Source organism: Camelina sativa, chromosome 16 (genome assembly GCF_030686135.1).
Source record: "Camelina sativa cultivar CO46 ecotype springtype chromosome 16, ASM3068613v1".
In the NCBI taxonomy this organism is placed as follows: Eukaryota; Viridiplantae; Streptophyta; class Magnoliopsida; order Brassicales; family Brassicaceae; genus Camelina; species Camelina sativa.
This window is the reverse complement of record NC_141895.1, coordinates 14,483,497-14,500,388: the sequence shown is the minus strand read 5'-3', so window position 1 is coordinate 14,500,388 and position 16,892 is coordinate 14,483,497. Positions and strand designations below refer to the sequence as shown.

Below are 16,892 nucleotides of genomic sequence, written 5' to 3'. Positions count from 1 at the left end.
CTGAATAATAAGCAATTGAGATTAAAAGAATAAAGAGGGGGTTTAAGAATTCTTCTCTCAAAGCAGTTCAGATCTCTCTCCCAAAAGCTCTCAAAATCTCACAGGATTACAGAAAAATAAAACTTGCTTGAATAAAACTTAAAGGTTTACAAAACCCAAAAACACTATATATATGTCCTAAAACACGTCAGGGACCAATGATGCAAATATGGAAAACTTCGAGCAACTTTGTAAAACTTCCAATTTTGAAGTCTTGTGTCGGATCAGCTTGGTGTCAACCGATGCTCCTTTGGTGTCGGTCGATGCTCTTCATAGGATCAGACTCCAAATTGATTTTTTTGATTAAATGCTCCAAAATCCTTTCTAATTGCTCTATTTTGCTCCTTTCATGCCAAAATCCTAGAAAACCTATATAGACTCAAAAAATCCTAGAAACCAAATCAAAAGACTCCTTATATCATGGTTAAAAACCATAAAAACCATGATATATCAACTCCCTCAGACTTAGCATTTGCTTGCCCTCAAGCAAAACAGAAACTTAGACCTGTGAAAGAGGTTTGAAAACACAGAAACTCATTTTCTCTCTAAGGTAATGCCATGATCATCCAAACCATAATCCATATGCTTAGCAGACAAATCCAAATTGAACTACCATGTACTTCTCCGTTAACTTTCATAGCATCCCAAATTCAAACTAAATTCTACTACTTCCTCCGTTAAGCCTTCATCGGTGGGTCTCATTAATTTGATCAATGTCAAGAATCTTCTAGACTCATTCCCGTACTATACCATAACAAGCAAGATATAACTCTTTACAACATATGGTATTCTTCCTCTCCCCCAGACTTATTCTATTATTATCCTCCTTTGAGCCTTACTTTGCTGTTTTTTTTTTAATTCTTTTTCTCAAAGTTGTAGGCGAATAATGGGGTCATCGATAATTTACCTATCCTCGTTTCCAAGCTTTGTGTGATCATTTGACTCAAGAGTAGAATAATGAGGTCACAGGTAATTTACCTACCTTTCTAAACTGATCAAAATCATCTCATCTTTTATTCTCTTTTTTTTTCTAAACAAAGCTCTCAGGAATAATCTTTTCAACTTAAATAAGGGAGAGGAATACCATTTTCTTTTGAAAATCTTACTTGTCATGTATGAACAAGGAGTCAAGCTCTATGAACATCAATCTCCTTGATGAGATAAAAGAAAAGTGCAGAAGTTACCTTAGGCTTTTATGAATTCCGTTGGAAATTTGGATGTCTCTGGTTTACTGGTCAACCATTGGATTTTTCATTAGTCGGATTAGTGGATTCAATCTGCAGCATTAATCAACCAAGACAATACACCTAAAAAGAAAAATCATAGGGGGGTGTATTCAAACCATGATTTTGGAGAATTTGATGGGATTTAGGAAATTTAGAATTTTGATAGATTTTAGAGAAGTTCATATGATTTTCTGTAAAATTCTTTCAAATCCCACCTAAAACCATGAGATTTGGATTTCTATATTTTTAACTAAACAAATCCTCTAGAATCTTCCAGAATCCTAAAAATTATTAAAATCCTAATCCACAAAACTGTTTTGAATAACAATGGATTTTAAAGTAGATGTTTAAATCATCAGTTCAATAACTGTGGATTTTAATGGATTTTAAAGTAGATTTTTAAATCATCAGTTCAATAACAGTGAATTTTAATAGACTTTTTAAAATCCATGATTGAATAACATAGAATTTGTAATTTTCACACAAATCACTTAAAATGTCAAGTTGAATACATCCCCCATAGTCCCCAACACAATTTTGAAAAATTTGACTCAAAAATCGGTTTTGACACACTAAAAACCAAAACTATGTTAGTAGTTAGTACTAACCTCCCCCAGACTTAAACAACACTTTCCCTAGTGTTTTCAAGTAAGAGGAAAGCTAAAAGAAACAAAACGTATTGAAAATTGTAATGAAAAGATGAACTGTTTCTGTTACCCATTAGCGTCGACTGACACCATTGCAGTGTCGATCGATGCTCTCGACGAATGGTGAATTCTTGGCCGAGACTCCTTGTTAGTTGCAGTTAGTTGTGTTAATGAGTTGTTGGATCAATCCTTGGATGATTATTCTGTTAAGAAGCACTCAAACACAAGTTAAAAGCAACATGATAGATAGACAGTTCATAATTTCAAACAAAATTCAAACAAAAATTGACTCAATGCCAAAAAAAAAATGATTCAAAAGGAAAATAAAAACCTAGAAGTGGGTTGCCTCCCACTAAGCGATTGTTTTCAGTCATTAGCTGGACTGCGTTGAAGCTGAGGCATCTGGTGGATCAGAACGTGGCAGTGAATGCCTCCCATAGCATGACCTCTTCATCCAAGGTGGTGTATAAGCAGTAGAAGAGTGAGGTCTACCAAGGACATGAGGAACAGGACCAGGGCAGGATTTTGGGATGGGTTTGCTTTTTTTGTGTCCTGCAATATCATCAACAAAAGAAACAAGCGCTCTACGATAATCTTGTAGCTTGGTTAACTGCAAAACAGTTTTTGTACCTTTGAAAGCCTTGTTGATGATAGGAGGGGGTTTGGGTGCAGAAGATGTGTACATTTGCCTTACCTGAGGATTATGGAGTGTGGAATGGGGAGGTTTCTGTTTGGAAACAGGTTTCTGACTAGGAGCAACTGTTTTGGACAAGTTCGGTCTTGGATGTGGAGGGATGTAGACCGATGCTAATGTAGCATCGATCGATGCTAAGCCTGCAACTCGAGTAACAGAAACTTTCTCAACCGAAAAAGTTTGTCCATCAATAGTAGGAGCCCTCCTCAGCTTATCCATCTCAAAGTTAATACTCAAACCTACCACATTCAATGCTATGTGGCCCTTCTGTACAACTATGATGGCACCTGCTGTAGCCAAGAAAGATCTTCCTAAGATGAGAAAGTCCTTATGCTCTTTATCATACTTCAGCACCACAAAGTCAGTGAGAATCATGAAGTTTTCAATCTTAATTTGAATATCCTCTAAGACACCTTCAGGAATTCTTTTGGATCTATCAGCTAAGATAAGAGCAATCTGAGTTGGCTTGAACTCTGTCATCCCTAGTTTCACAGCAACAAAATGTGGCATCAAGTTAATACTAGAGCCTAGATCACAAAGTGAGTAAGCAAACCGTTTTGCAAAGATAGAGCAATCAAGTACAAAGCTTCCAAGATATGGTAATTTCTCTGCAACTCTACACTGAATTATTGGACTCACTTCCTTAGAGACAACCACATCATGCTTTCTCTCCTTCTTCCTCTGTGGAGGCTGGTTCAAAAGAACTGCATTGACATCCTTGGTAAGCAATGCTCCTTCCTCAGGGCTGAAACCATTTGATACCATTCTCTTCACATACCGCTTAAGAGGTGGTGACTTCATCTTGACTATGTGAATTCGATATCAACCAATTGTTGATCTTCCAAACTCGCATGAAATACAAGTTTGAAGTTGGATATGTTGAACCTGAGATCAGATTAGTGTTTTCATCAAAAGGCTCCAAAAACTCACAAATCTGCTTCAATCGGTACCATTCAACTTCTGTAGGGTGAAACTTATAGTTTCTCCCATCAATGACTTTGAGATTACCAAAGGCAGCTCCATACTTGAGAGCCCTATCAAGCATCTTGTATGTTGAATTCCATCTAGTTTTCACATCCATAATCAAGCCCAGTATCAACTGTAGACCAACCACTTCAACATTTTCCAAAAAATATCTCACGTTTTTCAGAAGCTTGAACATATTTGATACTCTCTCTGATCTTATCCATTGTATCACCTATATTTGTCATGCCAATCTGAACAATGATGTTGAGAATATGTGTTGTACATCACACATGAAAATAGTCTCCTCCACACAACAAATCATTCCGCAACATAAGCTGAGATTTCAGAATTTCTTGTGTTGTGTCATTGTTAGTAGCATTGTCTAACGTGATGGAAAACACTTTTTTCTCAATTCCCCAATCCTTCCACTTCTCTAGAATCTCCATTGCTATGTGCATACCTAAATGTGGAGGCGGAAAAGCATAGAAAGCAATAATCTTGCTGTTTAATTTCCAGTTCCTGTCAACATAATGTGTTGTTCGACACATGTAGCCCTCATGAGTGATTGCAGTCTACAAATCAGAAGTGAAGCTAATCCTCCCTGGAAGGTGAGCTAATTCTCTCTTTAAATTCTCTGTTTCATTCTCATAGAACTTGTAAACGTCTGCTGCAGCTGTGTTCCGGCTTATAAACTTCACATCTGCATTCAAATACTTCACGTTTGGTGTGTCTCGTGAAGTCGTGTGTCTCGATGAAGTCGTGTGTGATTTGCTAAACTATTTAGGGTTTCAGCTTTTATACAACCTCTAAACGACTAAATCTTTTAATATCTAGTTAGTATTTACTAATTACTAAATATTTATTTTTCAATTATCTTTCAAAGCTTCTAGGTGTGTCACAGGGTTTGGTTTGAACTTTAAAACAAGCTAGACAAAGGTTACCTAAAGGTTGTTGTAGGCTGTAGCCAAACCAAAGTTCATGTCCCACTGTTGGTATCTACTTTGATGGGTCTATCCTATTGAATCCTCAATAGTGCATGTCCCACTGTTGGTATCTACTTTGATGGGTCTATCCTATTGAATCCTCAATAGTGCCTGCACTGAAGCTCGATGTTCTCCTCTATTGACTTGAGTACCTGAAAAGCCAAAAGACGTGAGTTACTAGATGCAAACTCAAGTCCGCACATGAAACCAAATCCTGCAATTTTGTTCATTACTTTAAAGACAAATAAAAAAGAATCTCACATGGCAACAACGTAAACATGTTACTTGAGAAGGTCGATCCACTGCATCTCCGTAACCTAATTGCCCATCCTTTCCTCGACCCCAAGAGCAAACAATGTCACCAGCTACAAAACAAAAGAAAATTAAAAAAATAAGTGGCTTCGTCTAAATTAACACAAAAGTCCCTTCGGCTTTAGGAACACAATCTGACTTTGATTTTGCATATTGTATCCGCTGCACCCAAACAGATCATCACACATCACCATGATATGAATAGTAATGTGTAATGGCAATTCAGATTTCACTAGTATACTACTTAGCAATCACTTGTGTCTGCCCTCAACATCTAATGTCATCATATTTCCTTCAATTTAATATAATCAGCAATCAAACTCAATTACCACTCCTAAGTTAATCTCTGCAACTTTCTGAGCTTTTTATAGTCTCAAATTTATAACGGAAAGAGCTGGAACTTAAGACATGAGAAAAGGTACCATTGGCTTGTGACTTCAGTGAAGACAACCATGCTTGTCCCCGGAGCTTAGGTGTCTTTAACGCAACCACATGAAGTATCCTTCCAAATTGAGAGAACAAACAGTAAAGAGAGTAACAAAAACAAAAACAAATCACTAATTCAGCTCTGGAAAAAACAAAAACAAAGTGTTGAACCGTTGAAACCATCAATAGAGTACTAACTCAAAGCACAAAGCTCAATCAAAAAAATGACTGTGAATTTAAACCGAAGCAAATGGTCATTAGATTGCTATGAGAATGACTGTGAAATGTAATCTTAAAGATAAAATCACTTGAGAGAACTTACTGTTGATATCATCTTCAGATTTGTTGAAGAATTGCTCTTTCTTTGGGTTCAAGAAGTTGTTCAACCTCTGCAAATACTCAAACCCATGTAAAGTAGGATTACAAACTGAGAGATCTTAAGAGACTTATGAATTATGATGGAAAAAGAAGAAGAACCTCTTGCAAGATCTTTCTCGTAGTTTTCCGTAGCATTAAACTTTTGTGCTCTCGATTCATCTTTCCAATCACTCTCGTAATCTCTTCCGCATCTGAATCCCTAATATCTTCCGTATTCGAATCTCTGATTCACCATCCAATTAGGAGACTAACAAAGACGATGCAGCAGAATTTTTCATCGCCCATCGGATAACCCACTGCCCGCGATGGACATGACCGCCGCACCCGCAGACAAAACGGTATGAATCCTCCAGACCCGCTATTTTTTGGGCTTCAATTACAAGGCCCATATCCGCTCCGCTATGCCACCTAACGGGCTATGCCCGCGGGCCACAAGCCCGATTGACATCTATGCCCACACACCCATAACTCCAACACCACTGGCACCCACATTGGCCACAAAAGCAAAACAAGCACTAATGTCAGCCTCACCGGCTCCCACACCGGCTTCCAAACCGGGCTCATTAGCACCTACACTGGTCACACTTACGAACTCCTCCTGATGCGCATGAGAACCTCCAACTTGCTCCGCGGTGGTACTCTAGGCCACACTCCCGTCACTCTCGAGGCTCCTCCACGACCACGTCTGCCAGCTCCTCTTGCCATCTGTGCTACAAAGAATAAAAACTAAGAACTATAAACCACCACACAACAAAACATACAACTTACCATGTATTCTCATCTAAGAATCTCAATAAAGACTTGAATAAGTTGATTTTAGGACTCAATGCCACACACAATTGATTAACTACCACATAATTAATTAAATCAATTAATGAATCACATCAAGCATCATGCAATAAGAAATAATTAAACCAATTAAATATTCCTAAATCATTCTAAAACGATCCATTCAAGATGTCCTACGTAAGGGCTCTGAAACCAAACTGAAATTAACCAACTCGTTTTTTTAATTCATTAATTAATAACTCCATAATTACTAATAAATTCCAACATTAAACATGTCATCAGACCAATGCGGAAACATAAACCAACAATAAACCAAATAATCATCAATTGTCATAAATCAAATATCCAATAACCAAATAACTTAATCGGCAATTCTAACCAACAACAGCTCGAAAACTAACAACCTAGCTGACAATAAATCATAGAAAGCCATTACAATCAATAAGTGTAACATCCACGAACCAAATTATGAGATTTTGGGGGTGGGGGGGGGGGGGGGGAGTGCACCACCAATTTTCGGTTCGATGGGTTTTCCTTAAATCTTTGATTCGGTTCGGTTTGATTTAAGTGACATCCCTAAACCAAAGTATTTAAGGGAGAAGTCGACTTGAGGGTTTCAGTGGCCGCTCATTGTCGTTTTTAGAGAGAACTAGAGAGAAAGAGAAGTTCTTAAGACTTTTGGGAGATTGTTGGAGAAATCTACATGTTATTGAGAGATCTGAGGCTAGGATGGTGTTAAAGACTTGCTAAGAGTGTGCTTTCGTCAATTGCTGGTCATAATCTTCTGTTAGAAAGGTGACTGCATGACCATGGCTAATTTAAGCCTGAATTTTCTTTGTTTTGCTTGCTTTATGTCAGATTGTGATTATTTTCTTGCTTGTTGTGGTTGTTTCATGGTTCCTATGGCCTTATGTGGCTTTTGGGTGAGCCTTGAACGATTTGGAGGCAGTGGGAAGCGATAAACAGATTCTTGGCTTCGAGCGCATTTTCGGGGTCGGTGTCGATACACCAAGGAATTTGACGACGCTGAGACTTGGACAAGTGTCGATGCTAAGGTTTTCGGGTCGAAGAAGGGTGTCCATCGACACCAGGAGGCAGTGTCGGTCGACACTGGGAGAAAGTGTTGGTCGACACCAACCCTTTCAATAGGGGGCTGGTACTTGTTTATCTTGGTTGTTTGTTGATTGTTAAACATTGGAGTGTCAGTCACTTAGGCCTGGGCATTCGGGTACCCGTTTGGGTTCGGGTCGGGTATTTTGGATTTTCGGGTATTTCGGTAAAGGAGTCCTAGACCCATTCAGGTATTTCTAGTATTCAGGTCGGGTTCGGATAAACACCCATCGGGTTTGGATCGGGTTCGGGTATCCGATTACCCAAAATATATTTCAGATTTGAGTTTCGTTTTGAATATTTACATCTTAAACTTAACAAAATACTAGAATTTAATTCGAATTACAAACAAATCTGAATTCAAATCTTTCGGACTCAGATACTAATGGTGAAGAAAAACTATAGCAAACATATTTATTGTTGAAAATATTCTATTTGTTTTGTATTTTTCATTTTTTATATTTTTTTTCTATGTAAAAACAATATTTTACTATCCAGAATTCATGAGTGTGAATTAAAAAATGCAATAAAAATATAATAATTAAAATCTCTCTTATCTAAAATTCCAAAAAAAAAAAAAAGTTGCACTTAATTATATATAAATACTTAAGGTTTTAATATTAGTCACAAAGATTAAAGTCGGAAAATGGTTAAAATGCACCCATTAAATGCTTAAGGTGATTGGGTCATATCCCACTAGTTACTATTTTGCACTGGTTTAAGAGTAATATATATATATGTTCGTATTAGTTCGGGTATCCGTTTTGATATCGGATAATACCCGATCGGGTTTAGGTATCCGATTTAAATAAATCCTAGAACCATTCGGGTATTTTAAAATTTCGGATACGATTTCGGATTGGGATTTTCGGATCGGGTTCGGGTATTTTGCCCATGAGTCGCTTGTGTTTATAGCCCAGTAGATGAAAGGATTGTCTTACTGAGTGTTTATGACAATACTCATGCATCTCAATTGTTGTTTGTGGTGCAGGTAAAGACAAAGTGTGATCGTGGAATCAAGGCAATGAGGAGGAGGATGTTTTAGTGACTCGATTGGTTGTTGTCTGACTTCTGCTAGGTTGCAAGAATTGAGTCTTTAGAATGTTGTTTAGGATTGTTAGTTCCTTGGTTTATCTTGGAATGATTTATTGGTTTAGGTGCTATTGAATTATTATTGGTTTATTGGTTATTGGATATTTGCTGGTTGATGTTATTGGTTTATTGATGTTTATTTCTGTTGTTGTGTTTTATTGAGGTTAAGATGTTATTAAGTATGAGATCAATAGTTTAATATTGAATTAAAAACAAAAAAATGAGTCGGTCGTTTCGATAAGTCCCTAGATCATCTTCCTTCTCATCGTTATTGATCTCACAGTCACACTTTACCATAGACACAAACACTTCATCAATCAAAGGTTAACTCCATTTGCAATTTGTCTAGCTCGTTGGTGAAAATTCATTGACTTCATATTTTTTTAAAAATGAATTTCAGATTCTTTCGGAAGAGAATTTTGGCCAAACCTAAGCAAGTAAGGCTTGATCACTAAATCTCAATTCAAATCAGCATAATATCAAAGTTAGGGTATAAATAAGTACAATGAAAAGTGTAAATGTTGAAATAGACTTGTTACCCGCTAGATCAAAGGTCTAGAGAGGCTATTGAAATCACCAAAAAGATAAAGCCGAGCCGTCACAATATTAGCTTGTCATGCAAGAGTCATCTGTATATGTCAAAAATCCAGAAATGTAGTTCAAACCAGTTATTGCACTTTCTAACTTCTAACACAAGAAACAGTTCAAAAATAGATTAGGAGTTTTGGATATTTTGACAAATACAATTATTGTTGACACGACAAGCTAGAATACTATGTGACAGCTAAATCTTTTTTTTTTACGGCTTCCCTCTTTGTGGGAAATCAGCTTTAATAATTAATATAGCCATACTTGCTCACGTATGGTTAGAATTAGAATTCTTGAATCAGGAAATTTTATATGAAAAACTAAGGTTTACCTCAAATTGATCAGACATCTTTATCTACGGTTTCCTCGCAGCGAGATCTATTCACCACTGCAAAAAACTCGATCTTAACTCCTTCAGATCAGATCGGACCACAACAACAACGAACAGTTGCAAACTCAATGGTGGCTGCGGCTCGAGAGTTTCTTCTTCTGTTTAGGGTTTAAAATTGAGATGCGTTGGTGACTTATGCGGCTTAACCAAGTGGAGGATATACACACGAGCAACACATACCCACATCTCTTTGCCGTTTAATGACTTGGGTATTTGGGCTTTAATGGGCCGGATTGAAGTGTTACGTTACAAAGTTCATCGAATGTTTTTAAGTTATTTATGAATATTGAATTGAAGTGTTACAATCTTATTATATACGTTACGTACGTACTACTATGGCTTTGGCTATTGCTTGCGTGGACTATATGATAAATCCCTACTTGGGTACATTAAAGAAGGACAAAAATCAACTCCCCATATCTTTCAAGATTCAATAGTGTTAATACCTTTACTGTTATTTATTAGCAGTAGCTATAATACTTTAAAAATGACCATGATTTGCATTATTATCTCTTTACTTTACGATCTCAGAAAGCTTTGGAGTCGAGCACTCGAGCTTTGTGGTAATGGGGATGGGATGCACGTGGTGAGACGTAATGGGTGAAGACAGAAAATCACAAGAAAGCGAAAGTGCTAACTATTGAAACACAAAATGACAAATCAATAATAGTCGCGTGCTCTCTCTTCACGGGTCACCACCTCTATTGTTCTCACTTCCAATCAAAAAACCTGATCAGTTTCTATTTTCTTTGTGATATTTTTTTTATAAGAAGTTATTTGTATGTGTTACAATCTTTTCATGACCTCAACATGATTACACTCCATTCAGGCTGACTTTTAACTTTCACTAAAAGAACTAAATCATTATACATACAACTAGATTTTTTTACAATCCTTATTTGTTGTGCATAGTAAAAAAAATAATACAGTTTTTTTTATATTTCTAAACCGGAATCTTATTCTACATTTAAGAGTAATGAAGAAGGTAGGTCGAAAATAGCTTGACGGTAAATCAAACTAATATTTACCATCAGTAAAAATGAACATAATATTCTTAGTCCTTAGTCCTTACTAATACCTCATTCTTCTTGTTTTTTTTTTTTTTTTTTTTTTTTAATGAAATGTTAAGTTTTGACATTTTATTCTTTTTAGAGTTTGTAAACTCTATATGGTAATGGGCAAGTGAGTAAGTGGTTTATTCGCATGACTTAGCAATGTTGACACCTAAGTTTTTATATATGTTTGAACTTTCATAAGAGAAAGCTCCATATAGTCATCATAAATATGTAGAATGTAATATTGTACCGGTCTTTATAATAAAATAGTGGTTGCATTGCATATAAATTTACTCTTAAATAAGGAAGTCCAGTGAGGCAAAATATTCCATCTGAATTCCACAATTGTTTAAAAACCAAACAAAAAACAAAAAGTACATTCCAATAGAATTGCTAGCCTATATTAAAAAAAAGTATATCATTCCAAAAGAAAACAATAGTCATAAAATATTTCTCCTCTCTCTCTCTCTCTCTCTCTCTCCTACCCTCTTGAAACATTACAGATACTTGTAGTGTGAATTCAAAAAGAGCCTATCTAAATTCATAAAGGGTTTAGTTGATTTTATCTTCGTTCTTTAACACCATTAACAGTGATAATGTCTTCATTGTCTAAAGGTTCCTGGCCTCTGGTACTGTTTTTAGTATTGTGGTGCATGGTAGTTAGAGAATCAAACGGAGCTCCCAACAATGTAAAAGTTGGAAGCATTTCAAAAGTGGAAGATGCTGAGAATTTCCATATCTATTATGGACAAACCTTTAAAGTCATCAAGAACGCCATTGATGGCAAGAGCTATCTCCTTATTCAGGTCCTTGCTTCTTATCATTAACCTGTCTTTTTCTTATCTTTTGCTTCCAAATGTATGGTATGGTCCGTGTCTGAAAATCTGAGGATAATATGTAGAACTCTTCTAGAATGGCCGTTCGGACAAAGTATTGTACTTCCAGGATTAAGTCATATGTGATTCCACTAATCAACTACTCAGTTGACACTCAATCTTCTCAAGGTATGCTCTGTTTTTTTGCCCTGTTTTGTTTTAGAGACTTTGTTTTTGAGATCTCTCTGTGTTTGCTTATTCAGGAGGCATTCCGGTTTCTTTCTTTGAGGTAAACACTCCTTTATAGCTAATTTTAAGATTTGGATTTGCGTTAAATCAGATCTAGATTTTGGTTGGCACTAGTGTAAACAATTCTTTAGGATCACGCATTAGAATGGGTGAAAATTTGGTTTCTAAGCAGAACAACAAAGTTTGTTGTTATATCCACAGCTACTTGGATTACTTGGGAGCTTGAAGGGAATAACATCGGAAGCGGTAGCTTCACCGTGTGTTCTGAAACTGTATGAGGCAGGGGAAGTGGTTAAGCTTGACGAAGGTGAACAACAAGGGCAGGTGTTATCTCAGTTCGCAGCGCATTTCATCAGCGACACTGACCAACCTCAGACTTGCAATTTTGCAAATTTTTTCCCACTCAGTGAAGGCACACCTCTTCAGGTATCAAATTATAATATTTGCATACATTTGAACCTAACCAATAGTGATCAACTTTACACATTTTGATCTGTGTTTATGCTGGTTTTTAATCTTGAATAAGCGAGCGGAGTGGATCAAATTCCTTGGAGCTTTTACCAATCTTGAAACTAAAGCCAATCAAGTCTATGATGCGGTGAGTGACACAACTCGTGCTTCTCTTTGAAGCAATTGTCTACATGGCCTATTCTTGCTCTTAATAAAGTATGTTATGGAACCTTGTAGGTTAAAGCAAGCTATACTTGCTTGTCTCAAATGGGTGCCAACAAGAAAAAATCCTTCAAGCCAATTGTAGCCTGGATGGGATATGATCAAAATGTAAGAAAACTTGATTGTTCTAACTGATAGTTTTGCTCATCAGTGTTTACGAACTCATGGTGTGTATTTTTCATTCAAGGGATGCATTTGGAGTTTCACTAAGGAATCACACAAGCTAAAGGTACTCAGTAATGCAACATTTGGAACTTCTAATTACTCCTTTAAATATCTGGAAACATCTTTGCAACTGAACATGCTGCTTACAAATACAACAGTTTATAGAAGATGCGGGTGGAGAAAATATCGACAAATCTATAAACAAAGTCTCGTACAATATCACTGATCCTGATGATTTGGAAGCACTCCATGCCATTTTATGCGTAAGCGGGACACACTTGTTTTGCTTTTATCTTTTTGATGACCAAAAAACTTATCTGCTTCTACAAATTTGATTTTATTAGATTGTGGATGCGGTGATCGATGAAACGCTATCGTCAGACCCTCAAAATTACACACAGACAACGTTTTTGGCGAACATAAACGTGGATGATAACTCTTGTTTTGCGTTTCTTGCGAATCAGAGCATCTGGAGATATGACAAAAGGGTTAGAAACGGAACAACTCTTGGTAAGAAAGTCTTACTACATTGTTTTTTTTTTTCTTTTTTTTTCTATCGGTTTAAGCTAACAACCGTGTTTTGGAATTTGAAACTGAGAAGACTGGTACGACGGAGCAATCTCACAACCAAACCTAGTACTGGCTGATATTGTGGAAGCCTTGTTTCCAACGGGAAACTTTACAACTTCATACTTCAGAAACATCGCTAAGGTAACAAAACCTAGCCAACCCTAATATCTTACTACTTCGAAATTTTTTAAATCTCTTCATCACTAAGGTAACAAAATCATTTCCTTGTGATTTAGTTTATATGAATTTATTCCCTAGTTTGGTGGACTAACTACAAACCAAAGCCAGATTTGGTCAATAACACAACCCACATATTCATATAATGTAGTTTTAATTCAAGAAAATATCATTTACATTAATTGGTTTCTAAGTTGCATATTTTTTTAACTTCATAATTAAACATGGCAGGGTGAACGAGTCATAAACATTACTTCGGATATGTGTGATAGAGACACATCAATGCCGTTAGTTCCTACAGTTCCAGCTTGTGGATGATGTTTCTATTTTTTAACAACTCTCCAAGCATTCCACAAGACACGCCGAACCTATTACAGTAAAACCTCTATAAATTAATAATGTTGGGACCAAGAAATTTTATTAATTTATAGTGATATTAATTTATCTATAGATTAATAACTATTATTTTATAGTATAAATTAATAATTATTAATTTATAGGTATATTTTTAATTGTTTAATTTTTAAAAAATTATGAATTGAGACAATTTTTGCAAAATAAGATTAGAATTTTGGATGTTGTAAATTTTATGGTATTGGAATTGAATTTGAAATAATTAAAAAATATTATTGACAATGAATTACAAATATTATAGACAAATTCACTTATAAAAATAACATAAATATTCAAATTTATGAATAAGAATATCAATTATACTATTTTAATAGTCTATCAAACTATCAAAATGTAAATGATGCATATTTAGAAATTGAAAACTTTTAAAAGTTTTAGCTGTTTTATGAAATGTTATAGAATATTTTATATCATTATAGTTTGAAGATACAACATAAAAGTTATTTTATAATATGAGGTTTAAGAGAAATATACTTTACTGTATAAACATATATATATATATATGTAAATTTACGCAGCAGAAAAAAGTATATGTAAATTTACAAGATTATTAATTTATGATATTATTGGGACCATATTTTACATAGGGATTTCAAAAAAAAATATTATCTTATTATCTTATCAAATTTTTTTATTTTTTACACTATCCCGACTTGGGACTACCAAAATTTATTAATTTATAGTGTTTATTAATTTATAGAGGTTTTACCGTATTTGGTAATGATAGTTGTTAGAGATTTTGATTTTTTTTTCCAAGATTATTAGGGGATTATGCATTGGACTAAATGGCAGGTTGGTCTAGTTATGTTGGGAAGACCAACAATAATAATCAACTATATATATATTTGCTTAGCTCATTCGTTATGGTTCTTTGGTTTGTTCGGATTGCAAAACTTCTACTTAATTGACTTATATTGGGTTTCATTATGGAAAACTTTGCCTCATATATACTAGTATTTTTTGTAGAATCTTTGTTTTGGAAACTATTAGCATTGAATGCCATTAATTATTTAAATCCATATTTAAACAACTTTAGTTAACTTTCTCTACTATTCTTATAACTAAACACTAGATTTTAACCCGCGGTACATCGCGGGCATAAAATTTCTATTATAATTTCTATTTTATGTTGTATCTATTTGTTAAATATTGAATGTTTTGTAAATAGAGGAATAACTAAATTTTCTAGTTGTAGTGCGGCTAAATATTTATATTATTTTTTAACCCGCAATACACTTCATGAATCATGACCATTTCTTTGTTATATTTAGTTTGTTTTGTTTAGTGTTTGAGATTCTATTTTGATTTTTAATTATTATAACAAAAAATAAGGGATCTAAATACATAATCAGTAATTATACGCTGTGATTAAGTCATATTTTTCCTAATAATTTAATTATTTTATACAACTTAGTTAAATCAACTTGATTTTAGGTCAAATATTCTAATATTAGTAGTGTTGATAAATAATTAAATGAAGTTTTAACCCGTGTTAACACAAATTTAATAATATTTTATTAATTTCAACATGTTCTCTTTATAACTCATCTACTATATAACCACATTATATAGTATTTTAGAATTTTAGAATTTCACATATTCATAATAATTAATTTTTTATTAAGTTTATATATGTTAATTATAATATTTAAATAATTGTCAATCGAAGCTCACAGATTTTTGAAAACAAAATGGGAATCAAATTGTTTTTTTCTTTGTTTACGAAGAATTCAGATATAGAATATCTTCAAAACACAACATAATGTATGGTTAAATATATGATTGTTTATATTTCCATATTGATTGCTGTTATTTTTTTAACTGAAATAAAATGTAAAATATTTAGGAAACAAAATCTGGAGTAATGTTAGTTTTGGAAATTTTTTAGGAGTTAATGTTGTAAATAATTTTTTAAATAAACAAAAGTAAAAGAGCATAACACAAAATGTACTTCAAAAATGTTAATATAGATAATTAAAATATTTTAAATATCCATATATATAAATTTTTTATAATTAATATTGATACTAGATTTTAAAACTCGCGGTACACCGCGTGCATATAATTTTTATTATTATCTATATTTTATGTTGTATTTGTTCGTTAAGTATTGGATGTTTTGTAAATAGATGATTTTCCGGCCATTTATACGGCTAAATATTTATATTAATTTTTTAACCGCAATATACTTCATGACCATTTGTTTGTTATATTTAGTTTGTTTTGTTTAATGTTTGAAATTCTATTTTGATTTTTTAATTATTATAAAAATTAAGAGATTTGAAAACATAATAAGTCATTTATACGCTATGATTAAGTCACATTGTTCCTAATGATTTAACTATTTTAGACAAGCTTAGTTAAATCAACTTGAATTTATATGTCCAATATTCTAATATTAATAGTGTTGAAAAATAATAAAATGAGGATTTAACCCGTGCTAGTACAAATTTAATGATATTTTCTTAATTTCAAAATGTCCTCTTTATAATTCATCTACTATATAACCATATTACATAGTATTTTTAAATTTTTTTAATTTTACATATTCGTAATATTTTTAAAATTTATTAAGTTGATATATACATATATATTAATTATAATATTTAAATAAATGTGAATCGAAGTTCTTCTTGCGTTAAAAATCAAAGCTAATAGGTATTGGAAAACAAAATGGGAATTGAACTGTTGTTTTCTTTGTTTGCAAATGATTCAAAGATAGAATATCTTCAAAACACAATAGAATGTGTGGTTAAATATATCATAGTTTCTGTTTCCATAATTATTTTACTGTAATTTGTTTTAGTTGGAATGGAATGTAAAATATTTAGGAAACAAAATCTGAAATAATGCTATTTTTTGAAATATATAGGGATTAACTTTGTAAATAAGTTTTTAAATAAATACATATAAAAGGATAGAACCCAAAATGTACTTCAAAAATGTATATATAGATTTAGAAGATGTATTTGATATTTAAATTTTTTATTTTTTTATCATTTTTGTTTGAAATTAATTTTAATTGTTATGAATCATATTATAATAGATAAAGTTAATAAAACTGTATTTTTCTGAATATGTTGTGATTTAATTTTTTTAAAACGGACATATATTACCAATTAATATAAAAATGT

The 16,892-nt window shown here is 33.6% G+C and overlaps 2 protein-coding genes across 3 annotated transcripts; one reads left to right on the top strand and one right to left on the bottom strand.

Moving 5' to 3' along the window:
• Positions 1-1,422: 1,422 nt before the first annotated feature.
• Positions 1,423-9,808, bottom strand: LOC104750374 (uncharacterized). The gene is made up of 7 exons (XM_087490565.1): positions 9,582-9,808; positions 9,202-9,291; positions 5,771-6,376; positions 5,616-5,682; positions 5,290-5,369; positions 4,817-4,920; positions 1,423-4,707 (listed from the first exon to the last, which is right to left on the bottom strand). The coding sequence occupies exon 7, from the start codon at positions 3,405-3,407 to the stop codon at positions 2,286-2,288; it is 1,122 nt and encodes a 373-aa protein (XP_087346691.1). The 5' UTR covers positions 3,408-4,707; positions 4,817-4,920; positions 5,290-5,369; positions 5,616-5,682; positions 5,771-6,376; positions 9,202-9,291; positions 9,582-9,808; the 3' UTR covers positions 1,423-2,285.
• Positions 9,809-11,111: 1,303 nt separating this feature from the next.
• LOC147925510 (uncharacterized) lies at positions 11,112-13,803 on the top strand. 2 transcript variants are annotated; one of them, XM_087493344.1, is made up of 11 exons: positions 11,112-11,502; positions 11,598-11,700; positions 11,775-11,800; positions 11,962-12,186; positions 12,287-12,358; positions 12,448-12,540; positions 12,620-12,661; positions 12,756-12,860; positions 12,942-13,107; positions 13,199-13,308; positions 13,576-13,803. In XM_087493344.1, exons 1-11 carry the CDS (start codon positions 11,293-11,295, stop codon positions 13,660-13,662), a joined length of 1,239 nt encoding a protein of 412 aa, XP_087349470.1. In that variant the 5' UTR covers positions 11,112-11,292; the 3' UTR covers positions 13,663-13,803. The 2 variants fall into 2 exon arrangements, with proteins under 2 accessions (XP_087349470.1, XP_087349471.1); XM_087493345.1 differs by having other exon boundaries at positions 11,276-11,502; positions 11,609-11,700.
• The last annotated feature ends 3,089 nt before the right edge of the window (positions 13,804-16,892 follow it).

Coding starts and splice junctions, on each gene's coding strand:
- LOC104750374 (XM_087490565.1), bottom strand. CDS start 3,407: ATGAAGTCACCACCTCTTAAGCGGTATGTGAAGAGAATGGTATCAAAT.
- LOC147925510 (XM_087493344.1), top strand. CDS start 11,293: ATGTCTTCATTGTCTAAAGGTTCCTGGCCTCTGGTACTGTTTTTAGTA. Junction 12,662..12,755: donor AGGAATCACACAAGCTAAAG/GTACTCAGTAAT, acceptor CAAATACAACAG/TTTATAGAAGATGCGGGTGG. Junction 13,309..13,575: donor ACTTCAGAAACATCGCTAAG/GTAACAAAACCT, acceptor TAAACATGGCAG/GGTGAACGAGTCATAAACAT.